This window comes from Gambusia affinis, linkage group LG18 (assembly GCF_019740435.1).
Source record: "Gambusia affinis linkage group LG18, SWU_Gaff_1.0, whole genome shotgun sequence".
Taxonomy (NCBI): Eukaryota; Metazoa; Chordata; class Actinopteri; order Cyprinodontiformes; family Poeciliidae; genus Gambusia; species Gambusia affinis.
Genome location: NC_057885.1, coordinates 23,792,363 through 23,813,266, shown reverse-complemented (window position 1 = coordinate 23,813,266; position 20,904 = coordinate 23,792,363). Strand labels below are relative to the sequence as shown.

At 39.8% G+C, this 20,904-nt stretch overlaps 2 protein-coding genes across 2 annotated transcripts; one reads left to right on the top strand and one right to left on the bottom strand.

Annotated features, from left to right (window-relative positions):
• Positions 1–1,483: 1,483 nt before the first annotated feature.
• Positions 1,484–11,244, bottom strand: LOC122820716 (L-amino-acid oxidase-like). The gene is made up of 8 exons (XM_044098286.1): positions 11,229–11,244; positions 8,051–8,289; positions 7,809–7,921; positions 7,512–7,713; positions 7,283–7,351; positions 7,047–7,183; positions 5,887–6,687; positions 1,484–1,856 (listed from the first exon to the last, which is right to left on the bottom strand). Exons 1-8 carry the CDS (start codon positions 11,242–11,244, stop codon positions 1,484–1,486), a joined length of 1,950 nt encoding a protein of 649 aa, XP_043954221.1.
• A 3,619-nt stretch (positions 11,245–14,863) lies between these two features.
• On the top strand, positions 14,864–18,806 carry LOC122820715 (L-amino-acid oxidase-like). Its single transcript, XM_044098285.1, has 7 exons — positions 14,864–14,891; positions 15,547–15,767; positions 16,110–16,222; positions 16,303–16,504; positions 16,871–16,939; positions 17,487–17,623; positions 17,797–18,806. Exons 1-7 carry the CDS (start codon positions 14,864–14,866, stop codon positions 18,590–18,592), a joined length of 1,566 nt encoding a protein of 521 aa, XP_043954220.1. The 3' UTR covers positions 18,593–18,806.
• The last annotated feature ends 2,098 nt before the right edge of the window (positions 18,807–20,904 follow it).

Sequence of the window (20,904 nt, the reverse complement as noted above, 5' to 3'; positions counted from 1 at the left end):
TCAAAGTGTCCCTTTGCAGGTGAGACTTTCTCCACTTCCAAAAACACAAACATTAATGTTAGCATGCGATATAAATAAAATAAAATAAATATAAATAAAATAAATATTCCGCAAAACAGTTAAATTTCTTAATCAGGGATTTAATTTGTGTGGGTCAACGTGTGCTGCCTGGCTTTCATTAGAGACACTTTCATTTTGTTGAAAATGAAATTTTGTTGAAATGTACAGTACTGGTAGAAAGCAGAACTTGGACCTCATGGATTTATTGCACAAGAACTGTGAGACACGAATCAGCTGCTTTGGGAGTAATAAACTGGTTTACAACATTCTGCCAGAGTTAAAATTAGATTCACGAGTGAAGCAGCAGGTCTGAGTGTGATCTCAATTTCTGAGACTTAAAAATGTTCAATAACAATAAAAAATTAAGTAAATCTATTTGGTACCAAAAGGACGAGGTTGATTAAAACAAACTTATTCAACCTGCATGTGGAAAACTAAAGTAAAATCATTTTTATTCAAAACTTTTACTTAGATAGCAGGTTAGAGGCTTGTCTCTCTCTAAATGGGCGAGTTAGTCTGCAGCATCCAGCCTTTACTCAGGAAGTCATAAACCCTCCCTAAACCAGGAAATAACTGACAAAATGCATTAATATTTACCTTCCATCAGATGTAAATATAAAGAAATATAATGTTTGTAGTTTAGTCCAACTACAAACTTTCTCTAAATTGTGTTCAGTTTCTGCTTCAGATTATTTACAACATGAGAAAACGTGTGAACAAAAACCCACCAGATCTAAACTGGTGTGAGAACGACAACGCTGGACGTAAAACAGGAACTGAACCAGTCACAGAAACCAACACGGCAACATCAGTTTCACATCTGGGCACCAACATTACCACCAGGCATCAGAAATAAAGAAACCAAAACAAACCAGTTCAGTTCCTCCAAGTCCAACTGCACAAGTTTCAGAACCAAGAGTTAAGAGAGAAAAATATCCAAAAAATTATCCAATATTATCCCTCAGTACAATATTTTCTTCATCTACTTATTATACGCAAAATTACCACCAAGCCACGGCCTTCTTGTCGTGATCTGTGTTTTTTGGGTTTATTTTGAAGTTTCCTGTGTGTCTGAGTCTCTGTGTTGTCCTGTCTCCCCGTGATTAGTCCCCAGGTGTGTCTCGTTCCCTGATTACCCTCTTGTGTATTTAGTGTCACCTGTGTGTGTCTGTCTTCGTCGGGTCCTACGTCAGTGAACGTCTAGCTACGTCCGTGTTCGTCTTGTCACGTCTGAGTTTTGTTCATTTGAGAGTGGACTGTTACTGTTTATTTTTCATCATTAAAACTCCTCCTCACCTCATCTGGGTCTACTGCGTGCTGCCTCACCTCCACCACACCGCAAATCATGACAGAAGGACCCGACCACAAACGAGGTGAGGTAGCTACCTTTTGGCTCAGTTGGACCGGGAGGTTTTTCGGGGGACTAGACTGGTCTTGGCACCCCCCGGATACGGTCCCCTCCGTTACCTCCGCCAGGGAAGTAGGCGACCTGAGCCGCCGGTGGACCCGGCCCCTGGTCGCTTCCCGAAAGCACCACCTCCGCAGTCAGTCTGGAGGAAGCGGCGTGAGCCGCCGATGAACTCGGCCCCTCGTTGCTTCCCGGAACCACCACCTCTGCAGTCAGTCCGGAGAAAGCGGCGTGAGCCGCCGATGAACTCGGCCTCGTCGCTTCCGGATCAACCACCTCCGCAGGCCACCCGGAGACAACGACGTGAGCCGCCCGGTGGATCCGGCCTCGCCGCCCTCCGGGAACGCCACCTCCGCTGCCGCCCCAGGCGCTTCGCCGCACTCCTCCGCTGCCGGCCCGAGCGCTTCGCCGGCACTCCTCCGCTGCCGGCCCCGAGGCTCGCCGGACTTCCCCCGCAGCCGGCCCCGAGGCGGCTCGCCGGCACTTCTCCGCTGCCGGCCCCGCGGATCCACGCCGGCACTCCTCCGCTGCCGGCCCCGCGGATCCACGCCGGCACTCCTCCGCTGCCCGCTCCGAGGCGCTTCGCCGGACTTCCTCCGCTGCCCGCTCCGAGGCGCTTCGCCGGACTTCCTCCGCTGCCCGCTCCGAGGCGCTTCGCCGGACTTCCTCCGCTGCCCGCTCCGAGGCGCTTCGCCGGACTTCCTCCGCTGCCCGCTCCGAGGCGCTTCGCCGGACTTCCTCCGCTGCCCGCTCCGAGGCGCTTCGCCGGACTTCCTCCGCTCCTGCCCTCAGTAAGTCCCCAGTTTCCTAGTGCCTGTCCCGAGCTTCCTAGTGCCTGTCCCGAGCTTCCTAGTGCCTGTCCCGAGCTTCCTAGTGCCTGTCCCGAGCTTCCTAGTGCCTGTCCCGAGCTTCCTAGTGCCTGTCCCGAGCTTCCTAGTGCCTGTCCCGAGCTTCCTAGTGCCTGTCCCGAGCTTCCTAGTGCCTGTCCCGAGCTTCCTAGTGCCTGTCCCGAGCTTCCTAGTGCCTGTCCCGAGCTTCCTAGCGTCAGTTCCCCTAGCGTCAGTTCCCCAGAGACTCCTAGCGTCAGTTCCCCTAGCGTCAGTTCCCCAGAGACTCCTAGCGTCAGTTCCCCTAGCGTCAGTTCCCCAGAGACTCCTAGCGTCAGTTCCCCTAGCGTCAGTTCCCCAGAGCCCCCTAGTGTCAGTCCTAAGCCCCCTAGTGTCAGTCCAGAGCCCCCTAGTGCTCCCCCCGAGACTCCTAGTGCTCCCCCCGAGACTCCTTGTGCTCCTCGTCGCCGCCCCCGTGCGGCCCCAGAGACTCCTTGTGCTCCTCGTCGCCGCCCCCGTGCGGCCCCAGAGACTCCTTGTGCTCCTGCCGCCGCTGCGGCGGCCCCAGAGACTCCTTGTGCTCCCTTCGCCGCCCCTGCGGCGGCCCCAGAGACTCCTTGTGCTCCCGCCGCCGCCGCGGCCCCAGAGACTCCTTGTGCCTCCCGCCGCCTGCGGCGGCCCCAGAGACTCCTTGTGCTCCTCGTCGCCGCCCCCGTGCGGCCCGCCTCCTGCGCCGCGGACGGCCGCCGGACAGCCTCCGTGGTTCCCGGCCTGGCGCCATGACCGCCGGACCGCCTCCGTGGTTTCGCCTTGGTTCCCGCCTTCCGGTGCTTCCGCCCACCCAGTTGGGTTTGTTTTGTTTGTTTTTTGGACTCTTGGCCTTCGTGTGCCTCCGCCCACCCGGTTGGGTTTGTTTTTTGTTGTGTTGGACTCTGGCCCCCCCTCCAGCTCCCCTCCACCCACCCTTGTTGTGTTTTTCTGTTTTGGGCGTCTGGGAGCCGCCCTTTGAGGGGGGGGTACTGTCGTGATCTGTGTTTTTTGGGTTTATTTTGAAGTTTCCTGTGTGTCTGAGTCTCTGTGTTGTCCTGTCTCCCCGTGATTAGTCCCCAGGTGTGTCTCGTTCCCTGATTACCCTCTTGTGTATTTAGTGTCACCTGTGTGTGTCTGTCTTCGTCGGGTCCTACGTCAGTGAACGTCTAGCTACGTCCGTGTTCGTCTTGTCACGTCTGAGTTTTGTTCATTTGAGAGTGGACTGTTACTGTTTATTTTTCATCATTAAAACTCCTCCTCACCTCATCTGGGTCTACTGCGTGCTGCCTCACCTCCACCACACCGCAAATCATGACACTTCTTCTACATATTTTCACAGGGAAAGGAGATTTTCTTCAGTTCATGAACCACGACATGCATGTATGATGTGGTTCATAATGTTTGGCTTTATTGTTCTTTTAATTACACTTTTGGTTTTCTGAGTTTTCTGTTCAGCCCAAACTGTTTGATCTAACCTTGTTACAAATCTGTAATCAATTTGTGTGTTTTATTATGGGAATAAACAGGCAGCATGCTTGTAGTAACACGTTTAAAGTCTCACTTTACAACATAGAAATAAAATCTTTATCATTGGACGTAAAAAAATGCCTTTTAAATGTTTTACATTCAGAACTGAAGACGTAAATCTAGATGACTTTATAGAGTCTCTTGATGCTCTTGAATGTGAAATTCATGTTTTATCATCAACTACACATTTTACAGAGAAGTTTAGATATTAAAGCTGTAGGTGTGAAATGATTCAAAATACAGAAATTATATTAAAACCAAAGAATGAAAGATGATGGCTTGTTTTTAACTGTAACTTTCTAGTTTCTGGCTGATTTGTTTTGCTTTGGCGTCTAAAACTCAAACATTTTGTACATAAAATCAGCAAAGCAAGACAATAATTTGTGTTTGCCTGACTGCAACATTTATCTTCATCACATCTAATAACATGACAGTAAAATGATACTACCGCTACTTAAAGTAATATTGATAATAATAATAACATTGGAATAAAAATAAATGTTTCCGCTGCACTATATTATTGACATTACTATAAAAATGTTAATAATTAGTTACACATCAACACCCTGCAGCTGTAAAAGCAGAATTATCAACATCATTTGGTGGTTAATGTGGTTTTTCTCCTCCCTCTTAAAGGGCCAGAGCCAACATGTAACTTTTAACTATAGATGATAAAAATGTATGAAATAATCAGCGTTCATAACCACTTTAGAAAACATTGTTTATACAAACCAAACATCACCAAATCATGTAATAGTGTTTTTTCAAGGCAAAAATAATTAATGTTATTATTTTCTTTTATGTATTTATTACAAAATGCTCTAGTTAGAAAATCTAGGATCTTTACATTGTTTTCTAAAATCAAGGAAGATGGGGGGTTTGATTGAGCAAAATAAAAAAAATAATAATATAAAAGATATTTCCTGGAGTTCTATAGATGATCTTTTAAACTGAAGAAAAACAAAGTTAGTATAACTAGAGTAAATAACTTTCTATATTCATTATGCCTGTATTTAGAGGCCCTTGGTTTACCACATAATAACCTTGAATAACCTTGAATAACCTTTTTTTGTCTCACCAAATTAAGAGAATAACTCAGAATCTTGAAAATAATTATATCACCAACAGTTGTAAAAAATATATAGATGTGAGTGAAATGATGCGGTAGCATAAAGTAGCAAAATGTAAGCAGAAAAAAACAACATCCGATTAATCAGAACTGTCCTTTCAGCCGGATCTCTTCCGAACAGCGGACACGTCACTGACAGGAAAACAACACGCGCTATGGCAACACCTGCTGGTCATCCAGCGGTATTACAGTTCCATGAAACGCTGAAGACCAAACAAACAGTGAAACATTATTTATATGGGACGACAAAGGAGCGCGACTTTAACGCCTCTTTTATCGTAAGAAAACAGCAATAAGCCTGTAATTGATTATTAGTATGTTACCATGACAACTTAAAATACTGTATCTTGTACAAGCTTTACTAATTAGATTTTAGGTGCATGATTGTGAAGTAGCTTAGGTGAAGCAGAACTCTTGTAGAGTTTAGATTTATGGCTTGAACCCAAAAGTCAGGCCAACTCAGATCCTGCCTCCATAAAGAAAAACACAAGAGTCATAGATGTTGCATCGACAGTTTATTATTTTTTTTCTTTTGTAAAATGCTTCAGATTATGTAAAAATGCTGCAAGGACTTTAGATCTTGAAGAATAAGCACAGGAAGTAAAATAAAGATGAAAATTTGCCTTTAAGGAAAGAAAATGTACCAAAACAAACAACCAAAAAAAGGTTTGTTAGAAAAGAGGTTTCTTTTTCCAAAATGATGTAAAGTTGTTTATCTTGATCAGTCAAGATTGACTTGCACAAAGAAGAACTATAAAAGGTGCAATTCAGCGGCCAAAAGCTACTAACATGCAGAATAGCAATAACATGTACTATGATAATAAACATCCAGAGATAAATCAGAAACATCGAAAATGAATCAAGATCCATAATATCTGCAGGTGTCTCAGGATTAAAGGCCTTACAGCTCATCTCTGGCCGAGTTTAGGGGTTTCATTGCATCAGTGTTTGTGTGGTTGGCTGCTCGGATTGCAGATTTTATAGCTGTCTCAATCCAAGCGTGGGGGAAGCCAATGTGTTCACCAGCAAAGTAAATCCTGCCCTCATTCTTCTGGAGCTCCTCGTTGTGCTCCAGGTGTTCGTACGGAGTGAAGAGAGCGAAGGCGCCGTGGCTGTGGGGGTCCAGACTCCACTTCTTCACCAGGACGCCGGTGCAGAGGGACTTGACGTGGTCGCCGTGGATCAATGCCAAGTCTTTCAGGACCAACTCTTTCAGATCCTCGTCGCTCAAACTCAGGAGGAGATTGGAGTCATCAGCCCAGGTGTAGGAAGCCAGGAGGACGCCGATCTTATCGTTTCCTGGGAAGCTGTGGCTGGGGTAGTAGATGAATCGAGAGGGTCGGTCAGTGACGCTCTTTCCTCCATAGATTCCCTCTTTCTCCCAGAACTTTTCACTGAAGGTGAGGACAACTTTGGTGGAGCCTCCGTAGTGGATTGACCTGAGAGCCTTCATCTTGGAGGTGGAGAGAGACGGTTCGTAGTCAATAAAGAGAGCTGCTTTGGCAGAGGTTGTCACCAGAACCGCATCAGCTGTAATATTAGAAAGACCGTCTGTTTGGTCAGACCGATACGACACCACGACTGGACCTTTTGGGTCAGACCGGTAGATTTTCTTGACTGTAGAGTTTACTTTGACTGTGTCCTTTTTGAGAGTTTTGTAAAGAGCTTTGGGGATTAAATCTGTCCCTCCAGTCACTTCGCTGTATCTGGAGATTAGAAACAAATCAAGTAATCGTTACTGAATGTTTGATCAGTGGATTCCTTTTACTGCCTTTGTAAGAATTTGCCATAAAATTGTGTTAAACAATCATTCTTTAAACATTTATTGAACAGAGTAAGAGATTAGAACACTTGAATTTAATAAACATTTGGAAGTAAAGTGTATAGACAAATCCTTTAACATTGTAGCAAATAGGGCAGGATATAAACTCTGAAGTGTTTTGTGCTCTAAAATCGCTCAGGTCCTTTAAGTGAAAGGTCACTGGAGACTCCAGGTATGTTCATACTTAGAGGAACACGACATTATTAAATACATTGTCACAATAACATTTTGTTTGGTTCTTACATCACAGAGTCGTTGACGTCGTTCATGAGGTAAACCATCTCAGACAGAGCGTTGGCCATGATGCTGTTTTCATTCAATATGTCTCCCATCATCCTAATGGCTTCTGAACTCAAATTGGTTTCTTCCTGCAGATATTCCTGTTCACAAAAATATGTTTAGACCCATCAGGATTTAAAAACCAGATAAAAAAGAGCAATAAAACAAACAAATCCTGGATGCTGCAAAGGAAAACTTACCTTTACAGAGTAGTGATCAAACTTCTTCAGAGTTTCCTCACATGTATGATTACTAATATAATCTTTCACCTACAGGAAGCAGAATTTGATCAGAATATTGGATACTGGATTCAATCAATACACAAACAACATCTGAACAAAGGTTTGCTGTGTGTTCTTCTAAAAATCCAGGTAATCTGTAGAAACCTGGTGTAAAGATGCTAGCAGAGCCCACACTCCCTCCGTTTACCTCCCGTAATGCCTCCTGCAGCAGCTCACTGGCGTTTTGATTTGTCTCGTTCTCTGATACGTCGTAATCCAGGATGCTGGGATTTTTCATCACTTCTGAAGTTTTGTGCTTCTTCCCATTCACCAGGTAGTAGGTGTTGTCATCCGTCATATTGAACGTATTCACTGTCAGGTTCAGTTTCTGGATAACCCTCTGCAGGATTCTGTTGGAAAGATTTTACATGGTGACTTTAAATTTTATTTCTGAGATCAGCACGGTTTCAGACAGAGTATTATATTAGAAAACATTTTTACTCACCGATGAGAGTCTGGGATCCTCATGGCCCCGTATTCGACATACCAGCCCTCTTCTTCATTCCTGTGGGTCAACACTCGTCCTCCAACGCGCTCACTGGCCTCCAAAATGGTTACCTTGTTTAGAAACAGCAAAAGAGTCAATAGTATCTAAGTAGATACAATTTTTATCATATACACACACACACACACACACACACACATATATGTTTATATATATATAAACAGATTATTTTGTGTCATTACCTGATGTCCAGCGTCTTGCAGAAGTTTTGCAGCAGTGAGTCCAGCCATGCCAGCCCCAACGATAACAACACGATAAGGTTCAGTTATTTTTGGAAGGCCGTTCTCCATGATGTTTTCTAGAGCTTCATAGTCAGTATCATTCAAACAATCTGCCAGGATTTTATTAAGCCTCTCAGGAGAAGAAGAGTGGCTTCGGTTCAGAGACAGCAGCAGCAGCAGCAGCAAGAAGCCCAAAGCAGCTGGAGGTACAAAGATGAAAATTATCAACAATTAAAATAACAAATCCAAAAATCTGTCCTGTTTGACACATGAAAAATGCAGCTGGATGTTGGCAAGCTGAAATATTCAGAAATGTATTTAAGTAAAGTCTTTACTGTCTACAAAAACCTTTTTCCAACCTCCACCGTTCACATTTACATCTTCAATTTATCATTTCCAGACACTATAATTGCTAATCTTGTAAACTTTTACTTGAATTACAGAATTTACAGAATCCTCTCTGTCATGTCTGACATGAACAGAGTCTGGTTTGTCTGCACACAAACTTTCATCAGAATAACAAAGTAATTCTAATGTTTGTTCCTCTGACAGTGATCTTAATCAAACAGGTTTTGATTAACTATAACATACTCACATAAATGGTGTTTTATTTTAATCTGGTCCATTTTGTCAAGTTTGTTCTCCGTTCTGAATAAACACATTAAAAACAACATTAAATCCAACAGTGTGGTGTTAAAATTACAATAATTTAAATTGTACAGTGATTAAATTCATACAGAAATTATTTAATTTTATTTCATAGTTTAAAAAATCTGATATTTTTTAACAACATTTCTAATTTTTGGATGAAGAAAACATGTTTATTGTAATAAAACAAAAATATAATTACAAATATGATAAAATAAACTTTACCTTTCAGATCTGAAGGTTTTCCCAGCCGGAGAATCTGAGTCCCGTTTTCTTCCCATCCTGTTTTATATGTTAAGGAGAAGCAAACAGGTGATTCAGCAGGTTTGTTATGGTTGCATAATATTCATTGGAAAATCAAGATTTTCCAAAGAAAAAGTTTCCATCTTTTCACTGGAAAGGTGCTGCTATTAGAGCCGCACCTGATTTTAAAGAACCTTTCAGTTTTCCTTTTTCCCTCCTGCTGTCTTATAGGTGGGTCATCTGGACCCCAAGAGCTTTTTGTCTTGTGTGCAGCCCGGCTGGGTCACACTGAACCCCGGTGTGTGTTTACAGGTGTTGTGTGTGTGTGTGTGTGTGTGTGTGTGTGTTTGCAGGTGTTTTGTGTGTGTGTGCGTGTGTGTGCGTGTGTTTGCAGGTGTTTTGTGTGTGTGGTTTCAGTAATTGATGAATAAATTATAAACTTTTAGAACACCTTATGAATAATTTTCTGTTGTAAATCTAAATTCCTGTGGAGATCATACTACACAAAAGCAGTAAAATCTCCTAAATAAACTTTCAAACTTTCAGAAACATCACCCGTCTTGATGGGCTCCGGTTTTGTTCAGTGGTGTTTCACAATCTTAACTGTTTCTTTACATTTCCAAGGAACTACAGGTGCAGCTTGTGAAGCAGAATTTTAAAAAGAAGCAGGTTAATAAACAGTTTGTACATTCCTGCGCCCACACATTACCGACTTCACATGTTTGGGACCAGGGCCGGCACAAGCCTCCATGGGGCCCAGAGCAAAATGTGGTTTTGGGGCCCTCTAGTTCTTCTATCAATGTGGACCGGCTGCAATCAGCAGTCCGATCATCTGGTCATTCACACACCTGCATCTCTGCTAGTGCTCTTTACTTTATATTCATGTATAATAGGATACATTTATTGGCCAACTGGTTTATCGACCAGTTAATTTCTGGGAGCCGATTTCCTTCATTTTGGGGTGTTGTGATCAGCTGATACTTACATGTGAAGCTGATCTGATCTTCGTCAGCAAAAGTTTCTAAATCATCTCTGTCCTCCTCTGAGAGGTTTGACTGACAGACTGACCCACTAGATCAGGTCTGAACGTTTACAGTTAACAATATTCACCCCTCTGTTGCCAACTCAGTGACTTTCTTGCTACATTTAGCAACATTTCAGACAAAATAAAAAAATTCATATCAACTAAAATCTAAACCAGCAGGTCAGGCTTTTTAAAGATCTGTAACCAGGAATGAGCCAGAAAGCTGCAGCTCTACACATATTCATGACATTCTTTGATTAAATTAATTTCTCTTAAGCGTAACTTCAATAGCTAAAAATTAAATTTATACCAGGAGAGTCTTTCTGCCCTGGAATGTGGATTGGTGCTGGACTGATTCTGACCCTTCAAATTGTTTTAACAGAAGTTTCACATAAATTATAAGTAAAAATGATGTTTAAAAATATCCAATATTATCCCTCAGTGGTGAAATCAAGATGTCAGCAGCAGCAAGTAAAGAGCAGATGAAAGAAGATAAACGTAAAGATAACAATCAGAGTAGAAAATAAAATATAGACTACAACAAGGTCAAATGTATGTGAGGAAAATGATGCAGTTATGAAAAAGGAGCACATTCAGATTCTAATAAATGTGTAACTCAGTGAGATACTGTTCAAAAAATGTACATACTTCTCTGTATATTTGTACAAAAAAAGTCCAAGAATATGGAAAATAGAGCAGAGATGGAAAGAACTTAATAAAATAGTTTGGAGCTCAGATATTTATAAATCTCTAAGAGCTGCTGGGAGGAAGGATCTGCAGTAACGCTACGATGTGCATTTAGGATGCAGCAGTCTGTGACTGAAGGAGTTCATCAGTTCAGCAACGACTTCATGCACAGAACTGGAGCCTTTCTGTTTCCTGTACAGGGTCAAAGGTCATTCCTGATGTACTGATCTCTAATGTAGAAGATGAGTGATGGCACCAGAATCAGGAACTCATTCCATAATGTGATCCACATTCATCACGTTTGAGATCCTCTGTCTTCACTGGAGAAATCTGAATCTGATTTAAAATCTGAGAAGACTAAAAGTTGCTAAATAATAGCTCACATTAATATTTAACATTTAACATTTGCATATTGTCTGGTATGAATAAACTAGGTTGAATTATGTGCAGTAGATTTAATTCTGCTGGTGTTAGTAAAACCGGTTTCTTAAGATTTCTCCATTGTTCTAAAGCTGCATGTTAAACCCGTAGACAGACCTGAGGATGCTGCCATCTAGTGGATAAACAGGAGGAAAGCAGTTACTGGCTGCAGAAATGACAGTTTATATCTTTGATTTGATCCGTTTCCTTGGAGTGATGACTAACAGAAACAAACAAGTAAAACAAATCAGTCATGAACTAAATGAAGTCTAGATGTTGCAGAATTTGGTATTTGCTAAATCGGCCTTTATTAGTATTTATTTTTTTATTTGTCAATCAAATAAATAAATAATAACAATCACATTATGAAATAACAATAACTGGACCCAGAATCCTGTTTCCTGTTCTGAATTGAGATCCTTTTATAAAGACGGGAGGCGGGAAAACAAGAAGTGATCCAACAACTTTCATTATTGTTGAGCAACTGAGCAACTTCTGCTCAGTTGCTCAATATTCATTGGAAATGTTGTTGCTTTTTGTGTGCAACTGACTTGGAACATTTTATTATTCTCCGAGTAGAAAACATACATTTCTTCAAAAATTTCATGCTAATACCTGCTAATACCACACTTCTGGAACAGTGTGGAGCCTGAGGGCTTTGCAGGTACACTAATTTCTAATTTGGTAATATAACGTAGGACGTTTTCACAGCAAAATTTTATCACAATGATTGAATCATTCTTTATTCTTCTTCTATAACTATAAATATTAGTGTGACTGAATTCTAAGCATGTTGTGTCTTCATTATTTGGGATCTGTCCCGCCTCTGATTTGATACTTTTACTCTCTGCATCAGTTTAACTTCCACTGTGGATCCTCTGAATGACAGAAAACAGAAAATCATCTTTTGGAGCTGATTTATGTAGCATTTGATTTGTTGCCACAGGTTGAAAAATAAATACAACTCAGTTATCCAGTTTACCACCTCAGTTTCAATCAGTTTGAAGTTTCTCTCTTTTTTAAAATAATAATTTCTGGTAAACGTGCAGGAGGCTCCTCAGCGGTGATCTGTTTCCTTGCAGCAAAAAGGTTCCGAGTTCCAATCTGCATGTAGTTTTCATGTTTTCCTCTGTTGCATTTTTCTAAAAACAAACAGAAATGGACAAAAATAGATGAGCTATAAATTTAAACTTCTGTTAAAAAAAGGTTTGATTTGAAGAATAGTCCTGAAATGATTCCATTTTATTCCATCAACCGTGATTAAAACTCTGACCTTTTTAAAATGATTCTTTTAGTTTTTAATCTCTCAGTAAACTGATATGCTGCAGTTTCAGCTGCTTTTCAGAGGAACTTAAGGAAACATTAACAAGATGCAAAGATTGTGAAATAATCAGCAGGAAGTAAAAAGGCAGCGTCGCCTGAAGGGTTGAGCCGTTTTAATAAAACAACCGAGCTGTAAAACCAGTTTAAAACACTGACTGCTGTTCAGATATGTTTTAGTAAAGAATTAGTTTGATGATTATAGCTTACAGCTGATAAAAATCCAAAATTAATTTGTTAACGAGGTAACAAATGTGTGTGCATTCATGCAGTGGTTTTGTTGTACTTTTAATTACACTTCTGGCTGCGTGACAAAAACTTTTACTGTCTGTTCAGCCCAAACTGACTCTAGAAAGTTTGATCTAACCTTGTTTCTCCTGACATCTACTATCAAATTCGGTGTTTTATTATGGAAATAAAGTGGCAGCATGCTCATAGTAACATGTCTAAAGTCCCACTTTACAAGAAAACAAAGTCTTACTTTTTGTAAGTAAAAATGCCTTTTAAATGTCTTATTATATTCAGGACAAAAGAAATAAATCTGGATGACTTTTCAGTCTGTAGCTGTGGAAGTGATGTTTAATGTCAGCCTGTCAAAGTGTCATTGTGACAAAATTTCACCAACTCTTCAGGTTTTATAAAAGGTTTAGCCCTGGACTGTTTACTATAGGAGTGAAATGACTCTGTGCAAAAAGGAAGAATAGTAACTTTTTACTAACGTTTGTTCTTTTGTCTGCAGAGTTTCTGCATTGTCTTCTGAAACAACATAAAGAAAAGACAGTGGAGGGTTTGATTTGATCCTTTTTCCAAGTCTGTACAAAGTGCGATTAAAAGTTTGATGTTTCTTGGAGTTCTTTGGATGAACTTGTTATATTTGTTAAAAGAGGAAAAGTCTTCAGACCAATAAAATATATAACTTTTAATGATGGATTTGTTAATTGCAGCTTTGTGAAATACACAAATTAACCATTGAAAAACCACTTCCTCCAAGAAAAATTTTATTCTAATATTTTTTAATTGGTGTGTTTTTATTAACCGTCCCACAGTCTAGAGAGACGGGTCATTTAGGTTTTCACTCTGCACGCTGTCCAGCTGGGCTGGACTGACCCCATGTGTGCTTGAATAACATTTTTTTAAGTTTTTGTGGTTTCAGAAACTGATGGTCTAACGTGACATTTCTCCTGTTTCCTCGTTGTTTGTTGCTGCGCTTTTCACTGCAGGTTAAAGGTTGAGCAAATTTATCTTTGGAAATTCAATTTGCACAAATTTATGTTCAATGGAAATGCAGTTAATTAAGGAGAGAGGTGGTTCAATACTGTGAGTTTGAAAAGTGTAACAATGAACTGGTGCTAATTTGAGAACATTGGTGTGAGAGGAGAGCAGAGTGCAAGTCACACTGTTTAAAAACACAAAAAGAAATAAAAGGAGTTTCTAATTCATGATAAAATACCATCAGCTGTTGTTACCAGAATTTCACCAAAGTAAATACAGTAAAGTTTTGGCAACTACAGCTGCCATGAATAAGATACTTCTGTTTTTTACCGTGCAAAGAAAGAGAGAAAGAGAGAAAGAGAGAAAGAGAGGAAGAGAGAAAGAGAGGAAGAGAGAAAGAGAGGAAGAGAGTAGGGGAGCAAGAAGGAGGAAAGTAAAAATCCCTCTAACTTGAATAAAACTTCAAGTTAAATTCTTATTTAATTCCTAAACACAGGACTTAAATAATAAACATAATGTAACTAAAATAACTAAGAACAGAAAGATCCAAAGTAAAACACAAAATAAGGCTGAACTCATCAAAATAAATACAATAAATAAATACAACTATAGAAAAAAAAACTAAGATTCTGACAGGAATTTGAACTTATTCTTTTCCAGATTTGTCACTGCGGCTCTGAAGCTACAGATAGACGCTCGTCTTCACCAGTGGAGTCAGTTATTGTGAATCTCTGCATATAAATTCACTGATCAAATTTAAAGACTCTTTGCAACAAACGACTCATTTCATTCCATGTGTGGATCTACCCACACATGGATACATCCATATCTCAGTGGGGCACAACTACATGGTCAAAAACTGGACTGTTTCCGTGGAAATGACTGAACGTTGGCAGGTTTTCTACTTCAAGTCCAGAACATTGCAAACATAAAAATAAACATTAATAAGGCAAGAGTAAAAATATCTGTCAGATATGAATTAATATAAAATGTGTTATTGTTAAATAATTATTTATTATAAAGATGCTAAACTGAATAAACAATACAAAGAGCTTTCTAAGGAATGTTACTGCGGTGACTGTTCCTTGTTTTCTCAATAAAAGCCAACAGAAATTCCAAGGAAAGAAACGCCTTTGTTCTCAGTAATTATGATAAACAAGACAAGCAACTTATTTTCACCAACGTTTTAGCAGATAAAGGGAGAGACGCCACTGCAGGTAATGCAAGGAGTTCCTGCTCAGCTCCAGGGTAAGAACTGATTTATAAATCATAATTAAACATAGATATCATGTGGAAAATATAATAGCCAAAAAACATTGTTTTGTGTTGTTTTCTCAAATAAATTGAAAAATAATAAAATAAGCAAAAATAAAACTCTTGAACTACTTTCTTACAATTTTATATCTTCGTTTTATTGCATCCAATAAAAGTATCCAGGTGAGACGAATCTGCTGTGAATGGAAAAATTAATTAACATATGACACTTTACAAATTAAAATGTACCAGAAAATAACTTAAAACCATTTGATTGACACGTTTTATGTTTCTATTATTTCAGAGAAGATTTGAAGTTGGCAAAAATGGATCCATCACTTTTAAAAGAATCTCTATGTGAGTATTTTGTTTGGTTTCTTATTTATTTATTTTTTATTGTTTTATCTCGCAGGTGTGATGAATTTAAAGAGACTAAAAACTAAAATGTGAATGTTTCCTGTTTCACTGGAAGACGATTCAAACTTTACAAATTAATTTTCTGTTTGCATCTGATTTTGTTTTTCTTTCTAAAAAAGGTGGAAGGTTTTTTTTTACTTGTTCTTGATGATGTATTATCTAATCCTCAGTGATCTGTACAACATATTTTGCAGTTTTAATTGCCTCTTTCCTTCATATTTTGTGTCACCAGTTGTCTTTGGCTTGATGCTGACGCTGCTGCAAAGCTGCTCCTCTGCTGTCAGCCTGAAAGACAAGCTGGACGACTGTCTGAAGGACAAAGACTACGAGGAACTGATGTTCATAGCAGAACACGGCCTGCCAAAGATACATACAAGTCACCATGTTGTTATTGTTGGAGCTGGGATGGCCGGCCTGACAGCAGGAAAACTCCTGCAGGATGCAGGACATGAGGTACAATTATAGTATCTTGGACAATTTCAATGTGAAAAAAAGCTCCCGCTCTCTGGTGGATGAACTTTGTGGTGTTAATTAGAGATTTGGGTGTAAAGAAAATCAGTGGAATTTGAAAATCAGAAACAGTAGAATTGAAAACAAACCCTGTCAAGTTTTGGATAAAAAAAAATAAAGAACAATCAGATGGAAAGGAGGCTAAAATATGATACCTTCAAAGTGGGAGACTTGACAGCCATGTGATACAGAAGTAACATTTGTTTGTTTCTAGACCCAATATCTGCATCAAGCAAACAATGTTACAATTAAATCTTTTATTTCTGCAATTTTCAATAAAAAAAGGTCACCATCTTAGAAGCTAACAATCGTATCGGTGGACGAGTGGAAACTTACAGGAACGACGAGGAGGGCTGGCATGCAGAAATCGGGGCCATGAGGATCCCAAACTTCCATCGGTAAGTTTCACATCTGAGTTTTTAAACAACACATCTGAAATCATAAGGTGGCATAATTTCTAACAATTATCTCTCAATAGCATCGTCCATGCATTTGTCAAAAAGCTGAAGGTGAAGCACAGGGATTTCATCATGGATCACAACAACACATACTTCCTGGTTAATGGGGTGAAGAAAAGGAACCATGAAGTGAAAGAAAACCCCGACGTTCTGCAGTACGACGTGCATGAGAATGAGACGGGGAAGTCAGCCGAAGAGCTGCTGCAGCAGGCTTTGACTGTGGTGAGCGGCAAACCAAAATAAGGCTGCAATGAGCAATGAAAGCTGGACTTTATTACTTTAAAACTTTTCTCAGATGAGGTTGTGATTCTTGTCACAGTTTCATCTCAGCAGACGGTAGTGGAACTATTTCTACAATCAGACGGCGAATGAGAAACAGAAACAAGCAGTTTCCTCCTGACTGGACAGTCCTGGATTCCCCATAATAAACTTCTTGGCTGTCCAGTTGAACCTAAAAAACATTTGACCAACGTGTTCTGTTGATTTATGTGTTATATAAATGAATACAAGCATGGATTGTTTATCTGTACTTTAAAAGTCTATAGTGCGTTTCTTCTATTAAATAAGTGTTTATTTTGTTTTTTGTAGGTCAGGATGGAAGTTGAAAAACATGGCTGTAAGCACACACTGCAAAAATATGACCATTACTCTGTAAAGGTAAGCTGCACCTGGTTTAAAAATCTTCATGAAGCAACATACAATGTTACTTATTAATATGAGAAACTCTTGTTTTTCTGCATGAGGTGTTATGATGTAATGTAGGGAAAAATTACAAACAAAAACATGCTTTTCATGTCAACCTGTATTTACAAAGTTCTGGTGTAATGTAAGGCAAAATCCAAGAAACTTTCTTCAGTCCAGTGTTTCGTAATGCTGCAGAAGCTTATCTACTCATTGAACACAGGTGTGTGTCAGAAGGGACAGTGATTGAGAAACACTGCTGTAGTCCATATTAACAAACTCTTCAGACTCTCATTTTTCTAGAAAATCTGCATTATGCCAAAAGCTTTAGCATTTGAGAATACCACAGAGTTGGATAAGAGCATTTTGCTTTGATTCATCAAAAATATGTAACTATGGACCTTCATCCAAATGTTTGCAAATTGCCTCATTTCAATAAGATCAAACTAGAGGCAAAGGGTGATTTGCCTCTAGTTAATAGAAGAACAAGCAAACTACAGTTGGAAACATGTTTGTTTAACAGGAATATCTGAAAGAAGTTGGACGTCTGAGCGATGGAGCCATCCGAATGATTGGAGATCTCCTGAATGAGCAGAGCCTGATGTACACTGCGCTGAGTGAGATGATCTATGACCAATCCGACGTCAATGACACCGTCAGGTGAAAGCAGCTAAATAAGGTTTTAAATGCAGCAGAACTAGGATTTAAACTCCAGTTCTGTCTGTAAATCTGTTGGATCTGAGATAAACTGTGGCAAGATTTAATATTACTGATAAAATACTAGTAATATGAATGCATGCAATAACAGCAGCTCATTTTTTCTCCATGTGAAGCTACTTTGAGATGACTGATGGGACGGACAGTCTCCCCAAAGCCATCGCTCTCCCTCTCAATGAGGTCATTGAGCTGGACTCTACGGTTCAGCGTATCGTCCATTCAGAGGGCGGTGTCACTGTACAGTACCAGAAAAAAACGTCAGCTGGTCTTTCAAACGTCTCTGCTGATGCCGTCCTGGTCACGACCACAGCCAAGGCAGCTCTTTTCATCGACTTTCTTCCGCCTCTTTCTGTACAAAAGATGGTGGCCCTGAGGACGGTCCACTACGACAGCGCCACCAGGATCACTCTTACGTTCAGCGAAAAGTTCTGGGAGAAGGACGGGATCAGAGGGGGAAAGAGCGTCACAGACCGACCCTCTCGTTTCATTTACTACCAGAGCTACAGCTTCCCAAAGAATCACACCGTCGGCGTCATCCTGGCCTCCTACACCTGGTCCGATGACTCCCTCCTCTTCCTCGGGGCCAGTGATGAGCAGCTGAAGGAGGTCCTTCTGAGAGATTTGTCTGAGATCCACGGTGACCACGTCCGGGCGCTCTGTACCGGCATACTGGTGAAGAAGTGGAGCCAGGATCCTTACAGCCTGGGGGCTTTCGCTCTCTTCACTCCATACCAGCACTTGGAGTACGCCAGCGAGCTGTTCAGGAGCGAAGGCAGGATTCATTTTGCTGGCGAACACGCAGCCTTCCCTCATGGCTGGATCGAAGCATCCATGAAATCTGCAATCAGGGCCGCTGCGAATATCAACGCAGAGGCACAATCTGGGAGAAATGAGGGCCGAGACGAGCTGTGAACTGAAGATAATCCTTCAATTTACCTTCAGTTTAGAGTGACATCATACTGATCCCTCATTATTATTCTTTACTGTCTTACAGACACCTTTTAAAAGAGGCTGTTTTGTTCCTTAGATTAACTTTTCTCCATTACTTTGATATGCAAAATGCATGTATTGGTTAATATGTATTATGTACTTTGATTGATTTCTTTGGTTTAGTTTTTTCTGTAAAGGCTAATGGGATTTTTGATTTCTTTCTTTAAAAATATGGAAATAAATAAGTTTTATTCTTAGTGTTTCTTATTATCCAAAATGTGTTTTAGAACATAAACTTCTTTAAAATATTTTTCATTCATTCATTTAAAAAAAATGAAACCTCTTCCAGCCATTGTAAAGAATCGAATTCACTGCAAACATACATCATCACAAATTACAGAATAAAGTGTCAAAATAGACAGCTTAAAACAATTAAGCAAGATTTAGTTTAGCTCTAATTAAATGCAAGGGATTGCTTGTTAGACTGAACCAATTTTCCTAGAAATACAGTGGAAAAGTTTTAAAAACATATTTTTCCAGTAAATCTTAACTTTCAGTAATCTAGAGGTTTAGGAAACAGATGTGAAGATTTCTGTTTTTTTAAAAAGAGGAATCAGTTCTGATCTGAGTTTGGTTGATGGCAGATTCTTCTGCATTGTGTGGAGAATCAGATACTTTAAACAGCCAGAACAACAAAAATTACAGACTTTATGTAAAAAATACAGTTTCATTGTCCTCTGTAATAGAAGTAGTATTTTAATCACTGTAATTGGTTTCTTTCTCCAATTAGCAAATGAAAAATATCTGATTTATTTTAAATTTATTAGAATTTCTTTTCACATGTTAATAAAAAGTGAAAAAAGTACATTTTAATAATTGATTGTCTAAAATGTCAAGCTACAGATTTTCTATTTTGGATAATTCAATTCACAATAAATTTAAGATGGTGAATCAGTTCTCCCTCTTGTGGCTAATAAACTTTAAGAGTAAACCGTCTGTGTTTTAGACAGACAGACAGACAGACAGACAGACAGACAGACAGACAGACAGACAGACAGACAGACAGACAGACAGACAGACAGACAGACAGACAGACAGACAGACAGACAGACAGACAGACAGACAGACAGAGTTATCAAGTCTATCTATTGATCACCAAGTCCACAAAAATATAAGCTTATTTGACTTTCCATGTGCTGCAAATTTTACCTTTAATGCTTTTTGTATGAATTAAAAAAAAACAAAAAACAAAAATAGAACCAAGTCTTCAATCAAACAGTAAAGAAATGACATTAGAGAAAGCAGAACTAGCTGGTCGTCTTGCAGTGGCTCCTTTCTTCTCCGTCAACTCCAAGTGAAAAGTATCAGAAATAAAGACCCAGATTACAGGCGTGGTTGTGACTTTAATTCTGTTAAGAACAGTTTTTCTTTTCATTTTAATCAGTTTCTAAGCAAACCCCCTCAAACATTTCTCTTGCCACGTTGAATCTTTTCAACTGAAATGTTAAATCAATAACGTTCTGGATTTTAATAGCTGGTTGCAGTTTTATTGTAACACAGAAGAACATCCTGTTTACACTTCATAGATTGTTATGAAGTGGGTCGGCCTCTCCTCATGCAGATTTGAGCGGGAACACTGAACACTGGCAGCCGGGCTCTTGGTTCCTCCTCCTGTGAAAGCTTATTGGACCAGCTGTGGAAACCAGACCAATGTGTCCTCTGATGATCAGTCGTCTACCGGACTGATGTGTGCTCAGTAAGCAGCTGGCCCTGGCAGCTTTGATAGGTCTTGATTGTTTATTGGTTTGAGTTGCACATCCTGTCATCATTTCTCTGAGGTTTCTCATAATAAACCTTTTAACTCCTTTCTAATCACATTGGTGCTGTTTTTTAGATAAAAAATAAAAAAACAAAAACAATAAGGAACAAGTAATAAACTGTTACAAATGCAGATTTTAAAAGTAATTATTAATTAAACCTTGCTGTCACTTCTTGTCATTTGATTGTCTTTGACCTGAACTAGTGTGGAATAAAACAGGTGGATTCATAATCACTGCAGGTCTCAGCTGCTCCACACTGCCCCCTACTGTTTTAACACCTGATTCACACTGAAACAAAAATCAGAAAAAGCTTTAATTTGAGGGATAAAGTCAGATGAAAACAGCTTCAGATGATGTAATCCAAACATAGGATTATGTTTGTCCTTTACAGTGAGAATGTGGAAAAAAATAATACACCCAATAAAGATTTGTTTTATAGAATATTGATTTTATTAAAGGGATGTCAGTGGGACA

What these genes read in the sequence shown, in the direction of transcription:
- LOC122820716 (XM_044098286.1), bottom strand. An exon ending in TGCAAGACGCTGGACATCAG is followed by an intron (nt 7,922 to 8,050) that starts GTAATGACACAA and finishes TTTCTAAACAAG; the next exon opens with GTAACCATTTTGGAGGCCAG. An exon ending in AACTCGGCCAGAGATGAGCT is followed by an intron (nt 1,857 to 5,886) that starts GTAAGGCCTTTA and finishes TCGGGCCGGCAG; the next exon opens with CGGAGGAGTGCGGCGAAGCG.
- LOC122820715 (XM_044098285.1), top strand. Translation starts at nt 14,864, where the DNA reads ATGCAAGGAGTTCCTGCTCAGCTCCAGG. An exon ending in TGCAGGATGCAGGACATGAG is followed by an intron (nt 15,768 to 16,109) that starts GTACAATTATAG and finishes CAATAAAAAAAG; the next exon opens with GTCACCATCTTAGAAGCTAA. An exon ending in GACGTCAATGACACCGTCAG is followed by an intron (nt 17,624 to 17,796) that starts GTGAAAGCAGCT and finishes CTCCATGTGAAG; the next exon opens with CTACTTTGAGATGACTGATG.